The sequence below is a fragment of the Bacillus rossius genome, chromosome 7, assembly GCF_032445375.1.
Source record: "Bacillus rossius redtenbacheri isolate Brsri chromosome 7, Brsri_v3, whole genome shotgun sequence".
NCBI classification, from domain to species: domain Eukaryota; kingdom Metazoa; phylum Arthropoda; class Insecta; order Phasmatodea; family Bacillidae; genus Bacillus; species Bacillus rossius.
This window is the reverse complement of record NC_086335.1, coordinates 54887016-54901926: the sequence shown is the minus strand read 5'-3', so window position 1 is coordinate 54901926 and position 14911 is coordinate 54887016. Positions and strand designations below refer to the sequence as shown.

Sequence of the window (14911 nt, the reverse complement as noted above, 5' to 3'; positions counted from 1 at the left end):
CCCGGAGGGTCCTTCAACTCACTCTTTTGTTTTGACGCCAGGTGGTCGTCCTCGCGGAAGGAGGGGAGGAGGATAAAACAGTTGATAGTCGACGAGAGGGGGAATTAAGCGCCAGTGTAGCCACCAGATGGACACAAGTGCTAACATCCATGTCACAAATTACTAAAGCAGTTAAAACATATTGTGGTGTGAATTTTGGATCATCTGAACAGCACGCAAGATTTCCAGGGAGGCAAGAGTTAAGAGAGACAGCAAAGATGCCTGCAAAATGTTGGCTTTGTTGGAGCAAAACCACCCTTCTCCAGAAACGGAACAGCTGATGTCTATCGGCACAAGAGTTTCGGTTCTGTGCCAGACACTACAGTAGCCAGGGAAACAGTACACTGCTGCACGGTGTGCTGTTGCCAACTAGTCAAACCTATATGGCGATGGTGAGGTTAAAGAGTGATATAAAGACATGAAACCTAAGGATTTGTTTGTTAAATGGCTAAAAATATATCTGTGGGAGGAATATTGTAAATGTTAAAAGTGCACTTATATAGTTACTTTTCGATCTCATTTACATACAGTCACCCAAAAATGATGTATAAGAACTACCTATATTAAGTGTTGAATGTGTAATTGATGTTTGTATTAAATAATTATTTTTTTATGTATAATGAACAATAAATAAGTGTTAAATTAACTATTTTCATTTGTGCCAGATCTTATTGTTAAATGTATGATAAATATTTTAAGCGTTAAATGTACAGCTGTAATGCTATTACCTGTGAAACTTATTATATCTGTATGCATTGTGTTCTGAAAAAAAATGATGTGTCATAATATGCCAAAGTGACGTGTATAGTTCCAAACCAGAGCTATGCTCTCCGGAAAATCGTAAAATATAAAAAAACTACGTCACAGCATACCGTTTTCTGAAAATTCCGAACTCCGTGGTTGAAACCTATACGAAGTAGGTATATTGGTTCCTCTATATGCCCCTTAGAAATAATGACTGAAAATCGCACTTTAAAATATCCAGATACAACAGATTTATTCAAGGGGCGGTGGAATCGGGTGAAGAGGTACAAATGTGGGGTAGGTTCGGCACTGGCCGGGGTCACCCTCTCACGGGACTGGCGGGTACGGTCCTCATCGAGAGCGTGGCCGTCGGGAGCGTCGGGGTCCTCTGGGTGAGGGTCGTCGAGAGGCTCCTGGGCTGGAGGAGCCCTGGTCGCGCGCGAGGCGGCTGTCTGGGCCGGGGGACAGGGGCCGGGACGGAGAGACAGGCGCCGCCCACGCAGCGTCTCAGCGCGATGGAGCTGCCCTCCCTCGCCGGAGCCGCGGGGCAGGAGCCGACCTCCGCGCGTGCCCCCTCTCCGTCTCCCGACGGCTCTTCCTTCGAGCTCCCGCTCCTCGCGACCACGGACCGGCCGCTCCTGTTGAACAGCTGGCCGACGCGCCCCGAAATCGTGGACAAGGTCGTCTTGAAAAATTTTGCAGCCGTCCTCTTCGTCGGCGGAGGGGAACCGTCCGCATCCGAATCGGTGGCTTCCTCCGCAGTTGTTGTTGTTGTGTGTTCCATACCTGACTGTTGTGGCCGATCGCAGAAGACGTTTTCGAAACAGGGACTGAGAATTTTTTTTTTTTAAGGTGACATTTAGAAATTTTGTGGGACAAACCGTTCCCTACGTGATTTTAATAATACTGTCAAGTATGTAACAACGTGTTTAATATCACGTTGGCAACAGTTAATGACACGCCATTGTATATAGGTAGGTGCAAAGCCAGCAAAATATTAATTGTTATTAAGTTGTTTTTTTATTACTGATATGGCTGTATTTTCATATAGGTAAATATTCAATACGAATTAAAACAAATCACAACTTTAATGCATAGTTTCATAACATTTTTTTTTATCTACTACTAGCTTGGAACAGTACATGATCTTCGAATCGTAGCTCTATAGTACTTCATCGGAGATGATTAACTTTGTCGATATGTGCAAATAAAAGTAGCCTTTTGTATTTCAATGCCTTTAATTTATAAACACTCAAATATACAAACTAGTACCTATTTAAATATTATTTCATCTTCATAAATAAATTTTTTATTTGAGAGTATTTACTTTTTGTTTCATAACTCAATACACAGAATTTTCTATCTCAGTACATGTCATACTAACTTAATAGTGTTTCGTATTAAATATAAACTGCCTCGTTGTTATTTGGATAGAAATATTTACATTTACAGGCATTAAAAATGTGTAATTATCTATGCGGCTTGTAAGTTTGTTTATATATATATTTTTAATTAATTTAAGTCATTCCAATTTTACGACAAGCAAACATCATTTACAAATAAACAATTTTATCATATCTGGGTAGTAATTGGCCAAAATCCAGAATACTTACACTGTTATTTAATCTGGAAGTGTTCAAAGATTAAACTGACTGAAATTTTCCTCAGAACTGAACTTATTTATTATCACAGATCTTAGCAAAAATTCTAAAATCCAAATGGCATTACTAGACTTGTGACATATAAAAACAGTTTATTCACCTGCTACAACAATGAAATCACAGTTCGCAATAAACACTAGTGTCTATACTCATACATGATACAATAATACACATATCCATAAATTATATAGTTTCTCCATTAAAAATTTACTTTCGATTAAAAGTAAATTAAAATTTTACATCATTATCTTTAAATTAAGTTCTTTTGAGTTGTGGCAGTATTGTTTAAAATGTATGAAACATGAATGAAGTGTATCGTAAAAAATGTATTCATTATGTAACAATAGTACAATACTTAAATGTTGGTGTGTTTTGATGTACCTATTTTGTTTGTTTTGTATGTTTTTGTTGAGAGTTTACGTCTAATCTGCGCAACCATTTTTCCTGATTTACAAATTTACAAATTGAATATGGTATTTAATAGTGCATGATTACAGAAACAACCATACCTTTGAATCCACATATGCCTTGATTTTCAAAGCAAACTACAACTTTTGAAGTCCACAGAACACCAGTATTCACGCCTACTTCTGCAATAGCAGTTAATTATGGTTACACCACTTTCAATTATCAAAAATGTACACTTTTCCAGTAAAAAAAAAAATGTTTTCTAAATAAATAAATAAAGGTTTTTTTTTATTCTCATTTGACTGACACACATCACCTTGACAATATACGCATCTCTGTGTGCGATGATGAATAACTCGTAGATCAAAGGCTGTTGTGTAACAGTTCTTGTCTTAACGAAGGGATCTTCAATTTAACCCACTAAAATATTACCTTACTCAAAGTCTAGACAGTAGATACCCCATTAGAAGGCTAATTTTTAAATCGCTAGGCGCTGTTCATAATATTTAAAATCTTAGTTATTAAAAATGTACGAAATCAATTAAAATAAAACATTTGAAATAATATCTGGTTTCGTGGTATTTAACTTTAAATCCTTTATATAACTTAATAGGATGTATAAGAAATTTCGAAGAATAACTAACTAGGTACATGATACTCAGAAAAATATTAAACAAAATAAAAATAACCTAATAAGACAAATATGTATGCATAAATGCATTGGGTTCTAAAATTTGTCATAGTTTTTCCGCTCATATTAATTACAATAAAAGGCATAGATTTCGTATTTATATACATCAGCAAACGTAAGAAATAATTCAATTCCATAAATGTCTGTTATAACCACACTTTCACTTTAGAAGGATTTTGAACCACTCAATAATACTCATTAACTTAAATGAGGACACATGGTCATTTGGTTTAGTTCTATGTTAAGGCAAAATTAAAGGAATGTGAAAAACACTCAACCCTTTAACTTTGCCTTAACATATATATTAGTACCAACACATTACAGTGTAGAGGAATCCATGTCAGTTTTAATTTTACCACTGTTGATTACTATCCATGAAAACAAAAAAAAGTCTTTGCCTGCTTCGTCTAGAATATAAACACTGCAATCACTATTATCACGATGGCACGAATACTGTTTTCTGACTAGTTTCTTCCGTCTTCTTTGAAACATCTCAGCTACTAGAAATGTTTCCTTTTGCCACGTCGCCGACATGATAAAATAAAAAAGAGACAAGAATGTAGCCCCGTATAAGTTCCTTCCGTTGTTTGTCAAGATGGTGCTTGCAGTACTGCCAACAGTAGCAGAACAAGTAACAGCATCCAGTTGCTACTCGTCAACCGTTCTTTGCCGGATAGTAAGTACTTCCCTGAAAAAATAATCAACAACGTCATTAGTTAACAACTTACCGTGAACTGCCATGGCAGATGTAAATAAATACAATAACCAAATAAGTATGAAATTATTGGCAATTTCTTTGTAATCAAGTACTGTTTTAGATGTATACCCCTCAACAGAGAAAGAGATTACTGAAAATTCTTAGACAAGTCAAAATAGCAAAGCATTGTCAGGAATTCAGAATGGATATGTTATTAGGGTAGCAATAATAATTAATATCATAAGCTGGGATGGATGATAAAACTGCAGTTAAATATTATATGTATGAACATGCTGATCAAGAATGAATATTTTTCATTCATAGGCCATCAAGTTAGGAAATTGTTGGTTTATTTTATGCCCAAGAAGGTTGTGACTTCACGCATTTGACCCCCCTACTTACAACAGGCAGTAGTAGCCTATTGTTTATTTGCTATTGCAGTAAGCTTACCCCTCTGCAACTCACGGGACCTTAATTTTTTTAGTTATTTAATTTTGCATTGTATTTAAATTTTCGCGCTATTAATGTTTTAAAGGCGTAATTTTTCATCCAGATAATTTAAAGTTGCAACTACTAACTCTTAAATTTAATTTGTAGTATTTAAAAACATTTTAAAGTTTAACAAATAGGCTTGCATAAAATTAATCTTTAATCGCCTATGCATAATTTACCTCCGTTGTGTTTGTGTACATGAAGTAATATCATTCATTATCAATAGCGCAACATTGTTGAAGAAAGTTATTACTGATATTTCATCACAATAATAAGTCTACGGAGTTGGCAACAATATGGTTATCTAGCTAACTGCTATATACAGGTTGTTCGCAAATTGCGGGGTATAAATTTAATGGGTGGCAGGGAATTACAAAAGAAACAATTTTGGTACAGGAACTTATGTCCGGAAACGAATACCTGCGAAGTTACAGGCGCGAACAGTAGCACAGAAATTTGAATTTGGCGGGCTTCTCCAGGTGAGCACTCTATTGGCTGAGAGGACGCGCGATCACAGCGCAGTGGCGTTTAAACGCTTCGCGGGAAGCAGGCGCGACGAGTGGAACTCAGGCGTTTTGGGCGATTAGCGCATTGTTGACTGTTAGAGAGTTTGGTGCTTACATTTTTGATAAGCAGAAACAGAACTCTAAGAGATGGCCTACATGTTAATGGTGTAAGGCCAGGCGAAAATAATCGTAGCCGAAGCAGTGCGCATTTACCAAGGGCGCTATCACAACAGGCGTGCACCGGATAGGAAGACGACCATACGGTTCAACCAGCCACTGCCTGGTGTCTGGGAGTTCCATACCTCGAATGGTGATGTGCACCGAACTGGCTAACTGCGCGTCCTCTTAGCCAATGGAGCAACCCCTGAAGCCCGCCAAATTCAAATTTGCGCTCTACTGTTCACGCATGTTTTGTCTCCGGACACAATATCTTCAAATATTTGTTTTTGTTTTAGCACTTTTTTCCACCCATTGAATTTGTGCCCCACAATTTGCGAACATACTAATGTACAGCTGATTTTTATGGATGATGAACAGTAAGTAAAATTAACCACTCATAAATTTATGTCCTGCGATTTGCGAATAACCTGTATATTGGTGGGGCAAACTTTCCTTCATTTCCCGTCTGCTTAGCGAAACTCGCGTCGGCTTGCGAACTCTCGTGATTCCAGCGTTTCCATGTAAACAGCAAACTTTCAAGAAAAGCCATTTTCCTCGCTGGCGACAACTTGGAGATTGAAAGCCACAACCACAGCCCGAACAACTCCGAAGTAAAATGTTAGGTTAGGTTAGGTGAGTGTAATAAATAATAGCAAATATCGTAATACGACAATATGGAAAACTCTGGCCAAATTATCATTGGCGAAGCGCGAGACAATTTACTGCATTGCTTTCAAGCTATTTTCACTCCACGCCGCTAGATGTCATTACTTTCACGCACTTAAAACACATTGTAAAAAAAAACGTAGTTACACTCCATGACACCAGGTTCGCTGACATCACTTGTCTCGTGTATTTATTACGAGTTTCTTATATTGTCCCTATTACAATATTTTGGTTGACAGTTCTTTAATTCTTTTTTTTTCCGGGAGGGGAGGTTACGTTAAGTAAGGTTATCGTAACTAAAATTAAATATAGGTTATGTTAGCGTTATTTAAATTACTCCGTGAACGTAAAATGTATATCTTCTTGCAATATGAGCTGCATCCGAATGCCAGCCTAACGGAAGGGATCCAGTAAAGGTGCATCGTAGTGGACGCAGCCATCTTTGCATTGCTTCCGGATTCTCACAAAGGATGCCAATGCATCCCTACATGCGTCCACTAACACGAGATTTCTAGGGATGCGACACTCGCGTCCATTAGCTTCGGAACAGTGTCTTATTTTTTTTGTACGCATATTATATTAATTCAGTGTAAGTTTTAACTCAAATAGAGACAAAGACGTTAATAAAAACTATTGAAAGGAGGATTTAAATTTATAGGACATTTATAACATCCACGCTTCATAAAATCTTTTCAAAAGGTCGTAGATATCACAGCTCAAAATGACTACGTGAACGTTAGTACAACCAACTATAATTCTAGTGGTAAAATAATTAGGATACTATCCATCCCTTATCCATTAGAAATACGTCCTTTACAATCGTGGCTACATTTTCTAAGGGACGGGTGTGCTATGGACGCATTTATTCACGAGCTGTCGGCAAACATCGGAGAACTTCGGAAAATGTTCGGGTGTGGCTGTCGTCCCTGTGAACTGCAGGCTTCACCAGGAGGGCCGGCGGGTGTGCCAACTCACATCTGAGGACGGTGTGCAGGTCGCAGCAGCACGTCCTGATCCGCATGTACTCCTCGCAGTTGGCAGCATGCGTGGTGCACATTTCCTCCTCCAGGTAGCACTGGTGCGGCACGTAGGGGAACCACTCTGCGCACAGAGACAGAAGCCGTCAACTGAGAATGCCAAGAAGTATACACACCAAATATTGCAATATGCGAGACAAGTGTAGTAGTGGCATCTAGCGGCAACATATAACGCGCATCGCCAATGTTCAAAAGCAATATTTTCGAAAATGTTTTAAATGTTTGTTTGAGCTTTATTTATAACATGTTGGAATGATAATGCTACAGTTACTAAAAACTAAAACGCTACAAAACTAAAAAAATATATATATTTGCAAAACTCCGTTCCCCCGGAGAAACCCCCGGAATGGCCACCGCATGGGGAGCCCAAGAAAAGAAACGGGCTCCCCATTTGGAAGCCACCTGGAAGGTTTTTTTCTGTTCCACCCACCGTTTCTTTGGTAGCCTGACTTGTTACAAGGGATTGTATTCCTACCAGAGAAAATGCCACCATTTTGTCTGGGCAATCCGCCTTGGAGGAGCCGGGGCGCGAACCCGGGACCTACAAGTCACAAGGCAGGCGCTCTACCCCAGAACCAGAGTGGTAGAGCGGATACTTGCAGTCTTCTTAACACTGATATGATGTTATTAAACGAGTGTGTCCTTAACACGTGCAGTAACATCTAACCTCGGTAACGAACAAATTTATGTGTTCTTATGTTGTTCGTTCAGCATGAATTATGTTATTTCATAACAGTGAAATAGAATTTGTATAACTAGTCTGGCAATTTTCTAGTTGATTTCCTGCAAAACAAATTCACAGTCCCGTTGTACAATAATTATATAGATATATCGACTAGTAAAAAAATATGTAAGAGTTATTTTGAAATAGATGATGGATATTAAAAGAGTGTGTTTAGTTAAAATATGGGTGTGCTTACAAGCATGAAGTTTTTGTATGAACATTTTAATTATTTGGTTTTAAAGCCACAGAAAAGTTAACTTTTTTATATCACTTTTGGTTTTATTTGTTTTGCCGTGCTTAAATTGCGCAGCTAATACTGGAAAGCTATTCAAACAACTGTATGCAAATAACTAAATATTGGAGGTACTGGGGCCACACGAAGCATAAATGGTAACACTATTTTGTAGTGATACAGTTATTTTCATGTAAATGTACAAATTAACAAATATGTAAGTTTACATGAATATTTATATTTCATTTATAAAGAAAATTTACGGTGCACAACGACAAGCAGAATAACTCAACGATGAAACTTAACAGATAAAAACTGAAAAAAAAAGAAAAAAAAAGGCTGTACAGAGACGCACAGGTGAACCTAGCGATGTGAATAAACAGTGATGACAGCACAGACGAACACCGTAATCAACAGTTGAGCGAAAAAAACCCAGATATTTTGAAAACCACAACGATGGTAGCGCAGACTAACACAGTATATGATTCCTAAGAGAACAGTTTGAGGAAACAGGTACAGATTCGCGGGTATAACTTGTCTCGCGTATTTCTTACGTTTCCCATATTGTCCTATTACAATATTTGTTAGTAATATATTTTAGTCTTTCTCGTTGTTTACGGATAACATTTGAAAAGTTTTTAATATGGTTCCTAAAACGAAATGTGTGGCTTGTGTCAGTATACACAATAATTTATTATTATTTTTATTGAAAATATAATTTGTGCAAGAATTATTTCAGGAGAAACATTACGTTCACGAATTGTAAGTCGATTATCTAGAGAAATTTGTGTGGCTTTAATTAATTTACTTCACTTTAGACATTGCGAGTTTAAGTTTCTCTGCCAACCTAAATATGCCAGGTGACGCTGTTGTTTTATCACATGTTATTTTCTTGAATATTAAACAATGAAATTGCATTTCTTAAAGTTTGATTGAAATAATCACTGACTAAATAATCACAAATACTTAAAACACCATAGATTGTCTAAAGGTCCAGATATCCTGTATTAAAGAATATCTTGCTCTACTGTAAAGCTAGATGAAACTCTGACGAACTATTACTTTATTTGGAAATGTAAATATTTTAATTGTTCTGAGATATAAAATTTATGAACTGTTTACGAGTCTAGTGTCCACCCTATCGGCAACTATAGTAATATAAATTGTGCAGAGTTTAGTAATGAGAATACAAGCTCTAACAGTTCTTCTTCTTATATGTCATATTTAATTAGTTGTTTGTATGTTAATTGATTTCAGTATCTTTATTTTTATTCCCAAATACAATTGTTTAATTTTAGTCATATAAAATCCTAGAGTAGGTATGTCATTTTAAGTAAGTAATATTACATGTATGTTCGTGCGGCAGCCTTACTAGGCTGTTCTGTCCGAACATAGTGGTTCTTACAATATAATTGCAATTTTGCAAAGAGAAAAAAATCTAATCGTTCTACAGTAGTTAGTCAATTTCACCAGCATGTGCTCCATTATTACATTATGTTAGGTTTATAGTTGTTTTATTACTTTCAACATTTGTCTGTGTCTGTGTTGCTTTTTCTGTGTCTGTCTGTCTCTCTATCTTTTTTATCACTACCTCTGTCTCCCACTGTCTGTCCTTCCTATTCAGTCTCTTCCAGTGGCTTTGTTATAATTGGCTGCTCAATATTGGCATTCCTTGGGCATTCCCAACGCCACGATAGATAAAGGGAGTTTGTTTCTTAATTTCAGACGACTGTATCTTCTAGAAACTACGCCGTATTTCAACTTCTGAACTCGTTTTTTTTTTTCCGTTATGAACAGGATAAACGCACACGTGGAAGAACTAGGTGTTTTTTTTTTTTTTTTTTTTGCATAGTCTTAACCAGATTTTGAATAGAGCTGAAGTTTGGTTTCTACCACTTAAAGGCCTATTGTGCTCTATACACTATTTTTTTTATGTGTAAACATCCTAGCTCTCGGTATATGGCATTTTGTACGAGTAATTTCGTGAAAATGGAAAGGAATTCCATGGACGGAAATGTAACACAAAGATGGCGAACCCACGAGTAGCATAAACCCGTACTGGTGTGCCAAATGGAACTTTATGATAAGTACACCGGAATATATTTGGTAAAACTAAAATAGTCATAGTAAAAAAGTAATCTCAAGTTTTAAAACACAATGATTATCAGGCATACATACAATTGGCTGAATTGCACAGCAGTAGAGAACGGAATTAACTGCAATACACGAGATTGGCTGTTAGGAAAGGCATCGGCCAAGGGTTTCCACGCGGAACTCGTCTCTGGCACATGGTGTACACAAGGCGCGCGCGGATGAGTCCAGGATATATAACGTAGCTCCGGTGCGATAAATATCACTTGAAAAGTGTGCTCGTAATCAAAGTTTGCGATATATACCGCCACAACGTCATCAATATTCGAAGTTTAACGAAACAGGATGTGTTCGTAATCACGTTGCTGGTTCCTGCGATATTCTTCGCAAACCTTCGTTATTTATCGCAACTTATAACGCAAAGTGTGTGCTCGTAATCAGCACGCAGTTACGGAACGCTGGAGCCGGTCGCACGATGCGGGGAGCCGTGGTCAGTTTCCTCTCATCGCGGCACGACGGCCACGCGCCTAACGGCACTCGGACCGACGCGACGCGAGCGGAATTAACTACGTCGGCAGTTCAACAAACCCTTCCTCGTCGCCGGTCGCTGCTCGGAGAAGCGCCTCCCTCCCTCCCTCCCTCCCTCCCTCCATCAAACACATGCGCGTGTTTTTCAGTACTCGCCACAGATGTGCAAGCATCTAACCTCGGTTGCTAATTCACTTACTATACGAAACTCAAACACGAAATTTAACGTAGAATTCTTTCAAATAATGCCAAGCGAGTTGTGGTTTCAACTGAATTTCTGGACGCGAATCACACGTAGTATCCGCGGCCGCCGCTAGAATTCGCTGCCGGAGTAGCTGAGTAAACTATAGAATCGATTCGCAGAGCGGAATTTCAAACTATATAATGAAACGGCGAAAAAGACGAAAAAATACTAACAACCATTTTGTAGAAGTTAATTCAACTGTTAATGCTGTAAAGTTTCCTTTTGGCTTTGCGCACTTTGGTTCGCGCCACAGATGGCAGCACCGTGGTTACAAATCTCTGTTCCATGGGACTTCCTTTTCATTCACGAAGTTACTCCCACCAAACGCCGTGTGCCGAGAGCTGAGATGTTGCACATCAACAATCCCCTCTCCAACTCTCTTGCCGTCGGAACTAGAGACGGCGATCGTCATCACTATTAGGCAAGGAATATTTCTGTAAATGTAAGATTATACCTCTCTTTTGTCATTAGTAAGTGTCATATTAAGTGTTCAAAAATTGATATTTTGTAATTGCTATTACTTGCTATAGGTATTGCGGGACTTTTTTTTATCACGCTCAGTAAAGAACTCTTGAAACTATTTGACAGAACAACAAATGCAAACTAGGTATAGTGTTAAATTTACAGAAAGAGCCATAAACCAGGGGTCGGCAGACTTTCGTGTGAGATGAGCCAAGTATTAAGTAAACAGCTAAACGGTTTTTCCATTTTTTTTGAGTGCCGCGACATGTATTTTTTGTGTCTACGTGGAATTTTCAGACTATAAAAAGCCAGATAAAATAAAAATATTTTATTCACAAATTCAACATAAAGTCTTTAAAAATAAAGGCTACTTAGGAAAAAATAACACGTGAATTTAGAACTCTACTGATAAAGCAAGGAAACCAAAATTATTTTAATTAATTAATTATTAAAATTAAAAAAAAACAAGCGGCTGGGCGAGTGCGGAGGCGGGCGGTGCGATGGTGGGTTGAGGACACGCGTTGTGATTGGGCCGATTTATTGTGCTCGGAATCTCCGTTCGTGCTGGTGGCAGCGCCGAGACGCGGAGCCGCGGTCTGCCGACCCCTGGCCTGAACCTGTACCGGTGAAGAGCGGCCGCTGACCTTGGTAGCGCTGGTCGCAGCAGCAGTGGTCGTCCAGCACCTCGTGGCTGATGCAGTAGAAGCGCTCCCAGTAGGAGCACTCGGCGCAGCCCGGCGCCTTGCCTGCAACAACACGCCGCGCATCGCACTGGGGCCCAGGGCCGGCGCGTCCACACAGGCGAACTAGGCGACCGCTAAGTAGCTGGGGGCGGCGCAGCACGACACACAACAGCTCATATCATATGTTTAACGATTACTGAAACTAGATGAAAATCGATTTTTGTAACAGTTTGGAATGTTTATATTGATACAAGTAATTATTTAAAGTCCACGGTGACCTGTTTATGATTTGTAATAAGTAAAGAAAAAAAAAACACAAGCCTGCTTACATTTGATTGTTGACAAAATCTTAGGCTTACGTGGTGTATTTTGAGGCAAGGAAAATTTTTTTGGGGGTGTCCCGGCCCGGGGGGGGGGGGGGGGGGAGGTACATTAAGGTTTTTCGCCTAGGGCGCCAATTTACCTTGCACCGGCCCTGCTGGGGCTCACAGCCGGGGAGTACCGGGCCCCAAAAGTACCGCCCATCACCGCTGCTTACGGTACTTTCGGGACACCACGCCCCATGGCCCCCACAAGTGTGGGGCTGGGTGGACCCCCTGGGTCCAGGGCCCGGGCCTGGAGGGGACCCGGGCCCAGCCTAATTTTATTTTTCTGTAACTATTTTCAGTTTTATCTCAGTGTGTGAAATAAATATGCATATACTCGCCGTGGTAATTTTAAAGGAAAATAATTGTATAAATAAAGCTAAGTTTGAACTTATAAAATAGTAACCATAATTATACCTAGTATTTTCTGGTTAAATAACATTCTAAATAGAGTGTAGCACGTGACTGTAAAATTGCGAGGGGGGGGGGGGGGGGGTTCCTTCCGATCCTGGGTCCAGGGTCCGTAATCGAATGTGGGCACCATGCCACATCCGCGTCACTTGTTTACTGAATGGCACTTCAACTGCATGTATTCAATATTTAACCACAATTGGTTGAACTTTCTAGTTAACTAAACTTACATAAAAGGCTGACTTCAATTTAATTTTGACTAATTGTGTTTTCTCCAAACTAGATAGACACTAAACTGTGATATGTCATTGCCAATATTCCTTAAATAATATTTTTTTTCTTTTAAGCATGTTATGAAAAGAAGATATTTTATAATAATAATAATTAAAATGATCATTTTTGTAAATGTTTTCTTTTCCAAAGTAAAGATTTGTTCACGTTAGTAGAGACTTTTCAATTCGTCTGTGTGTATGATGATTTATTTTGTGTTGGGTTCGATATAGCTCCAAGGTTATTGGACCTTGTCCTTCGAAGATACACCAGGGAACTCCTCCAAATCAAATATGGAATTTATAGTAATTGAGGTTTTGTTAGGTTTACTCCAATCCTAAAGCAAGGCAGGTACCTAACAATGGTCAAGGAAGTGTTGGACTGGACTTAGATTACTATAGTTATCAACAAACAGAACGAATGTGAAGATTGAGTTATTATGGATATAATGTCAATACGACAGGTAGGTACCTTACTATAGAACTACGTAGAAACACATCGGAACTCTTTAGCGAAAAATAATAGCATAAATACGGTGATTTGATTTATTGTGTGAGAATAATATATATTATAAGTAAAATATTTGTTAGTATTGTTACGATCGCGCTTGGCTGCAGTGCTTGGCATCGCCGCGCTCGTTCGGCCTGTCTGCGCCCCCCTTCCACCCGCATCCTCTCCCTGGTATCTCGTGTCATACTATCTCGCTACATCCTGACCGTCGCAGCGCGCACCTGCCTCAGATCGAGTTACTTAAAAGAGGCCGCACTGCGGAATAAAAGGACTTAGACATGTTTATCGGCGCGTTTTGTGGGAACCCGATGCTTGTTGCGTTTATCGGCGTTCTTTGAGCAGCCGCCGCGTCCTTCGAGGACTCACGACGCGTTTCTGGGCATTTCGACGGCGAAGGTCGCGCGATATCTCGGAGACATGCCCGATTGTTCTGGACGGGAACCCAAGGGCTATATAAGGAGGTTGGGCCGACCTTCGAGAGGATTTCAGTGGGGAGTTCTCCCGCGGCGGAGTTTCCGGGCGATAGTGCCGCGGGTGCGGCAGAGTGGCGAAGTCCCTGGACGAAGGTTCCAGGGCAGGGAGTGAGTGAGTTCAGTGGAGTCGGGAGGTTCCGGGCGATAGAGTCGTGGGCGCGGCGGAGTCCCGAGTGAAGTTGCGAGCGAGTCGTCGTGTGGGATCTCGGCGAAGGGTGTGACGGCGGCGTCGGAGTGCGGCGACGGAGTCCCGCGGCGGAGACCCACGAGGGGTGCTGCGGCGAGAGTTGCGCCGGAAGTGCGGTCCAGCGAGGTGTGTGAAACGAGTGACTGGGGAATTGACCTTTTTTTACGTGTAATTAATTATCTGCCAATTTAGAAGATTATTTGTAAGTGACAAGTAGTGGTAATAAATTAAACTGTGTGTGTGAAATAAAATCTATTAATTGGGCTATCCTTTACGAACCCGCAGGGAAATCGTAACATTTTGGTGTCAGAAGTGGGATAGCCCTAATTAATAGATTTAAGATTCAGTTACAGTATTAGATTAAAAGTTAAGGATAGAATTTAGTTTACGAGAATATAGTTAGTGTTTAGAACTTTAGTGAATTTGAAATTTTCTAGAGTTAGTTTAAGTATACTGTCGTCAGAATTAGTTTAATTAGAAGGTTCGGCTAGACCATTTAAAATTAAAAACAGTATTAGAAAAACAATATTTAGGTTGATTAATTAATAAAGGCTTTAGAAAGAGATGGCTGCTGAAGAGTTAAATGTTGAAGATATCAGGAAGATAAGGGTTATCCTGGAAGAAATGGTGA

The 14911-nt window shown here is 39.5% G+C and overlaps 1 protein-coding gene across 1 annotated transcript in view; it reads right to left on the bottom strand.

The window, feature by feature from the left end:
• Positions 1-1010: 1010 nt before the first annotated feature.
• LOC134534566 (uncharacterized) overlaps positions 1011-14911 on the bottom strand; it is a 29356-nt gene continuing 15455 nt past the window's right edge. The window contains exons 4-6 of the mRNA XM_063373047.1: positions 12026-12127; positions 7039-7164; positions 1011-4231 (exon numbers count right to left, since the gene is read on the bottom strand). Of these exons, the coding sequence (XP_063229117.1) occupies positions 4134-4231; positions 7039-7164; positions 12026-12127 (326 nt within the window). The 3' untranslated portion in view covers positions 1011-4133. The remainder of the gene's footprint in view (positions 4232-7038; positions 7165-12025; positions 12128-14911) is intronic.